Here is a 6,317-nt window from a genome sequence, read left to right as displayed (position 1 = left end):
CGGCAGGAGCGGGTTAAAGCAGCACTTACTGAAAGAAATGCATATAGAACAAGGAACCTTGTGTAGGTTCCTCGCTTGAAATCCTGTTCTTCTAAAATCCCTTTGAAAATCTGAGCAAACAAATGAGGCAGAACGATCTCAAGCAAACATTATTGTAACCACCTAACAATCATGGGTTTCGTTTAAAAATTTAATCCCTAAATACTAATTTTCTTGAATAACTCCTAGTATTTGATACTGTGGATGTACTTTTGGTTGACGGAAATAAGTCTGATGGTGACACTGGTCTCTCCTATCTTTTCTTAACTGTATGAAATAATGAATTTAAAACATTTGCCTTATTAGTTAACAGGAGCTCTTTTGTTGTGAAGCTGTTAATATTCGTTGTCGATGCACTTTTGCAGCTACCTCTAAACAGCCATAATTTCTAGGGAGCTCTATGATCTTCTGCAGGTTATATTTACAAGTGAAGGCAGCAATGGTTCGGTTTATGCAGAGCAATTAGTCCGAACCCTTCCGTTCCAGTTAGTCCCATGCATTCCCGTATGCCACGCATAGGCTAGTTTTATATACCTACGCTATTTCTGTGGTATAGAGCGATCTCGTGCTCAGCGTGCAGCCGTTTGTGCTGTTCATTCTTTCAGCTGAACTGCAGGAGTGCCAAAGCACCAAGCAGAAGGATTTTAGGGGTGTTTATTTCATCTTTTAAGTGTTGTTTGTGGGCTGCTTTCTGCTATTTGAAGTAGGCTGTATACAGCCATCAAAAGAGCTGGTGTGATGAAAAGCAAACAACCCTGAAGTGGTGTAAATTATTTTAATCTCTCTGAATTTTGTCTATTTAATGTAGGTAGAAGTTTTAAAGTCCCAAAGGACTCCCTAGGAATACACATTTTATCAAACAGGGAAAAGATTAAGCTGATTAAAAATTCATTGAAAAAGGGCAGAACCATCACCATTTCATGTTTTAAAATCAGATTATTGAGTCTCTGACTGTTCAGTAGTTCGAGAAGTGCACACGCCTGCCATTAGCCCCTCAACATTTTCATTCTGTTGAAATGGATGAGTAAGGATTTATACGCTCTTAATATTTCACGCGGTCTTTCCTAAGCTCACCCTTACAGAAAGTATGAAATGAGCGTGTGATACATGAAGTGGGACATATATATGGACTGGGAAAAGGTGTTGCTTGTGAGATACAATTTCAGTTTCTTTTTGTTCCCAAGCAGGCCCTTCCGAAACATCAGCGATCGATGAAAAAATTGCTGCTGCAAAAAGTTGCACAGGTAGATCTTTTAGTTGTGTTTTTCTCACATCTGTTCTGGAAATTGAATGTGTGAGGTTTGCTTTTCAAGGCTCTGCTTCCTAAGAGTTAGAGAATTGGAACTTAAACTTCAGTTGCCTTAATTTTCAGGTGTCCCAGTAGAGAGACATATAGAAGGGAATCTCATTTCTTTCCTAAATTCGAAAGGGAATATCAGGTTGATCACTAAAGCACTAGTAATTTGTACAAGTCAATATGTTTCTCATGAAATTCAGTCTGTTGCATAATTGGTTATAAAGTTTAATGAACTTCTGCTTATGCGTTATGAGTACAGCTTGATCATTTCTTTCTTTCAGCTGTGTGTGAGGTGAATGGGTATGTACAGAACAAAGCATATGGGAAGTCTGTGTTTAGTGGAAGGAGTTCCTCACTGTATATGAACAATATCTGAAATAAATTTACTCCAAAATTGTACATTTTTTTTTCAGCTCCTTACAGTCTGTATTAAAAATACTGGTCTGCCCCTTTGCAAACTCTAGAAAACACTAATCTGCGTTGTAACCCATAAATTTCTTTATAACGTCAGAGTGCTCCTGCTGTCATGAATTTAAGATTAGGAAATTGAGCCTTCTGTGTGTTGTTCATGTGTACCTTATCGTTCTGGATTTTTCGCATATGAAAATTCTTGCTTTGAATAGTTGATGTTAAAAGTTCCTTTTGTATTTTTATTACGGTATGTTTTTTACTTTGTCTAAAGGAAGCCACCAGGGTTCCGACTGCAGTGAAGGAACAGATGTGGAAATACCGGTAGAAGGTTAGAGATTTGAAATGTTTTTTCATGAGAATAATTTACCATAATTAGATTTTTTTTTTTACAGAAATATTTGAAAAGTTGGCACCTTAAAGTTGCTCATCTTCTCCAACCATTCTCTTTCCACATTTCCATGAGATTGGCTTTTGAGTGTTTTGTTTTGCTTTTAATCTCCCAAATCATCCACTCTGTGGCTTACTTAAGCCAGTTGTGATGGGAGTCGTCATTCTTTTAAATCATAAATTCCATTTACATTACATTGTCACCCGACATGTAATGCTTTGACGTGATGTTAAAAGTACATCATTCTGCAGCTGGTTTCATGATAAGCATCTGACTCAAACCTGAGCTGTGAGTATTTTTTGGATGTTGTTATGGTAGCAGCGGTACTCGTCCTTGCAAATCCCATTAGGTTTGCTTTGAAGGTAAATATTACCATAGGTAGGTACCATTACATGGGGTTTAAAAGCACATCTCTTGATAAAGCAGAATAAAGCTCTCTGCTCTTGCCAACTGCACTGTTGACTCTACTTATTTGAGAAGAAATAATCTAGTATTTTGTTTTCCCAAGCATAATGCCATGAGCTTTATGCCTGACTGTGAAGAGAGAGTCTGAGGAAAGGGCAGTGTGATCTGAAATGACCGAGACTCTGACTCTGCTTTGTTTTTGACTCGATAATTTTATAGCTACAGATGCTGCGTGTGACCCATGGTGTCAGAGTGCGGTTTAGTTGCACACCCTTTTCTCAAATCTGTTCTCCTCTACAAGTTTCTGTAGGAGATATGCTGAAAGTTGCACCCTGGTTTTGCTGAACAGAATAAACCTGTTGTTCGCAAAGTTTAGTATTTATCAAAAGGTCTATAGGCAGTGATTAAAAATTGCAGGTAACAGTCACACTTTAATTTCATTTGTTGTTTAAATAGGCATACAGCATAGGCAGTCTTGTCTGGACTCTGTGAAGTAAAATTATTTATTGCTGATCTTCACAAAAATGAGTAAGAAAGAAAAATCAATGACAGTGTTTGGATTTTATGGAGGCTTTGCTGTATATCTTTCTAGCTATTATTAAGGAAATACATATAATAGGCATTTAAAATTCCCCTACAGCCTGTGATGCAGAAGATCTGCAGAAATTATTGTTTTCTTCGCAGAAGAATATCAGAGGATGTATGAAGGCATCTTTTGGTGTATATCACTGGGGGGGTTCACTGTTTTTCCCCCCCAGTAACCTTGGCAAGATGGTGAAAAAGGACACGGCAAAGTGATGTGTGCCTGGAATCCCCCAGATGAACTGTAGCTGATAGAGGTGTCTGAGGTCTTGGTGGGACTGGATGAGTGGGGAGCATGGGGGGATTGAAATTCGGCAATCAGAAATTAAGGTTATGTGCGTCAAAAGAAATTGTTCTAAACTGAATGAAATCGTGTTTGAGAAACTGGAGACAGTGCCAGTGAATGCCAACATATAGAACTGTGAAGAAGGCTGCTGCTTAGGAGCTCTGTGTGTTTACCCGAGATCAGAAAATACCTCGTGATGATAATACTTTGTTTAAAAAACACCTTTTAGTGTTTAAACCAGTTGGTTTAATATGACTTAAGAAGCAAAATCCCATCTGGGAGTATTCTTCCAGAACCTTGTTACCATCTGCTTTGACATTTTTGCACGTTTCTTTTAATGCTGTTTCCCAGGGATTTGGTACTGGACTAGAAGGACCATTTGGCAGTCTTCGTGGCTGTTCTTAAATTTCAAAAAAAATTGTTTTTTTTTTTTTTTACCTTTTCTGATGCTCTCAAAAAATATTCTAAATGATCAGGTGATGTGATAGTTATTTTTATGACCATATTTCATGTTCACATCTATTAGAAGACCATTACCTCCTAATTCTTTCCTTTTGTTTTGCTTTGCGTTTGCTAGTTATTTACCCAGCACTCACTCTGAATTAGATCAACACATCATATTATGTTTTCCATAAACGCGATGATATATTGGACATAGTTCGAATATACTCCAGTTAAGGTGTCTCAGTAGATACTGCTGCATCTCTACTGTACACAACATCGTGTGAAGAGCCTTTGAAACGGAGATTTCTTCAGACTCGCTCCCAAAGTGATATCGTGCTTCCAGCTTACAGAGATCTGAAAGAAGATACTCTTCAAAATGCACAAGCACAGCATTACTCTGCCGGAATAATTATATTCCTTCGTACACTGCTACTTAGTTTTGAAATAGTTTCCCGTATAACTAGCCTTACTTTTTAAAACTTTACAGCAGTTCAATGCAAATTGCTCTTTCTCCCACCAAGTGTTGATAGGCCTAATCCTATTTATTATGTTGGTGCAGACTGCCCCAACGAAAGCATTGTGATTATGAATTTCTCTCTCATTTTTCACTGTTGGCCCTGCAGCCTGTTATGGAAACCATTCTAGTGTAACAGCTATGAGTCTATAGAAATGGTAAAGAAATACATCATCTGTAGGAGCACACAGCCTTTGTTTATGTTTTCAGTAATCCTTGATAACAGAGAAAAATATTTATGATTGTATTAATCCTGTTAAGCCAAGAATAAGGAATTTCCTAGTGTCATTAACAACAACTCTGCCCTGCTGCACACACAATTTAGCAAGTATAATCCCCACCTCCTTACCCCTGTCTGGAATTGCTTAAAGGCTTATAGTAAAATATCTTTGCTTCTGTTTTTGTTGCATGCTGTGAATGCAAAACGTTTCAGTGAGCCAGGGTTATTCTTTGACAAGTGTTAGTTTAAATACAAAATCACGGAGTGTTTGGCTAAAAGCCTCTTCTGTACCCATCATTCAGCAGTCCTGTTTTTCCCTTTCAGAGTCCTCCCAGCGCACCCCTTCAGAAACGAGTGAGGATCCTGAGGTCGAGGTCACCATCGAAGGTTAGTTCTCCACTTCATTGATTTCAGTGTAATTGGAATTTTTATGTCCAAAAAATGTTTTATAAGGCCTGCATTGCTTGGCACTGAATAGAGAGGGTGATGTGCCAGCCTTGACTGCAGTTTGGATCGTGCACTGCTTGGTAAACATCCAGTCCGGAAGTTTTATAAAACCACCATATACTGAAGCATATTTTTGGACTTAATGGTCTGGTTTTGAAATGATGCATGACAGATTTGCATCTTTCACATATTTTTCAAACATTGATAATGAAGAACACTCATTATTTAACAGCCGTTAATTTAGATTTTAAAAAGATTTTACAACATTCATCCTGAAGAACACGTTTTATAGGCACAGTGTAGTTACACAAGATTTCTAGTTAACACTGGCTTCTGGGAAGAACTGTATCATAGCAGAAAGGATGTGTTACAGGTCATGTAAATGAGCTTCATTTTATTTATCTAATATTGATAAATATGAGATAAAAACCTTTACACTTACCACCTCCCTTTCTCATCTAAATGGCACTGAAGCCACTAACCAGTGTCCGTGTTTTCATGCTGGGATGTTGGGAGTCAGCTGTATTTCTGGTGGTTGTGAATTACATGTCCTGTAACTACTTTAAAACCCTTCTGAGATGGGCTTTTGCAATGCTTGCTTCTGGGATGGGCAAGATTAAGACTACCAAATTAGCAATTTAGAAATTAGGCAAGACATTTTAGGACCAAGTGGACACTTCTGGCATTGCTTTCACCTTTTTGTAATCCAGTAATCCAAGTAATTCTTACGTTACCTTAACAGAAAAGGTAGTAAGAGAATAGACATTGAGTGTATAGATAAAGGCATTTACCACAAAAGTAAAAATGCTCTGAAAGATTTTCTCTAACAGAGTATAATACAACTGTGTAGGTGCAAGAGAGGTCAGTGTGTAATACTATTCTTCCTAAGTAAACCATGCCCTGGTGACCTGGGCAGATGCTATTGGTATGGGAAATTAATTTCAATTTTCTTTGTCTGCTTTAACCTTTTATTTTCTCTAAGGTTGCAGGTATTGGTAATTGGACAGTCTTAAAAACTCATTAACCAGTAGGGAAGATAATGGTTTGGACTGGGAAGTGACTGGCTAAGTAGCAGCTCACTGAAAAATACCTGGGGTTTGCGGTTTTCCCCCACTATTTGTGTATGTTTGAGGTAGGGCTGACCTGTTAAATGAGTTTCAGTTCCATCCATCAGTTTTACATTGGTTTGAAACTGGTTTTAGGACCTTTGAGCTCCTCAATATTAAACCTTCAGTACTGTGTTTCAAGACAACTTAGTGGAAGGATACTTCCAAGTAGATAAAA

General features: G+C 37.9%; 1 protein-coding gene across 1 annotated transcript in view; it reads left to right on the top strand.

The window, feature by feature from the left end:
- The window catches only part of GTF2I (general transcription factor IIi), a gene marked incomplete at its 5' end in the record, with an annotated part of 60,501 nt that overhangs the window by 20,590 nt on the left and 33,594 nt on the right, over positions 1-6,317 (top strand). Inside the window, 2 exons of the mRNA XM_010072938.1 lie at positions 1,227-1,283; positions 4,911-4,973. Coding sequence (XP_010071240.1) covers positions 1,227-1,283; positions 4,911-4,973 — 120 coding nt within the window. The remainder of the gene's footprint in view (positions 1-1,226; positions 1,284-4,910; positions 4,974-6,317) is intronic.

Source organism: Pterocles gutturalis, unplaced genomic scaffold (genome assembly GCF_000699245.1).
Source record: "Pterocles gutturalis isolate BGI_N339 unplaced genomic scaffold, ASM69924v1 scaffold20656, whole genome shotgun sequence".
Classification (NCBI taxonomy): domain Eukaryota; kingdom Metazoa; phylum Chordata; class Aves; order Pterocliformes; family Pteroclidae; genus Pterocles; species Pterocles gutturalis.
Note: the sequence above shows the minus strand (reverse complement) of the source record. Positions and strands in the feature narration are given on the sequence as shown.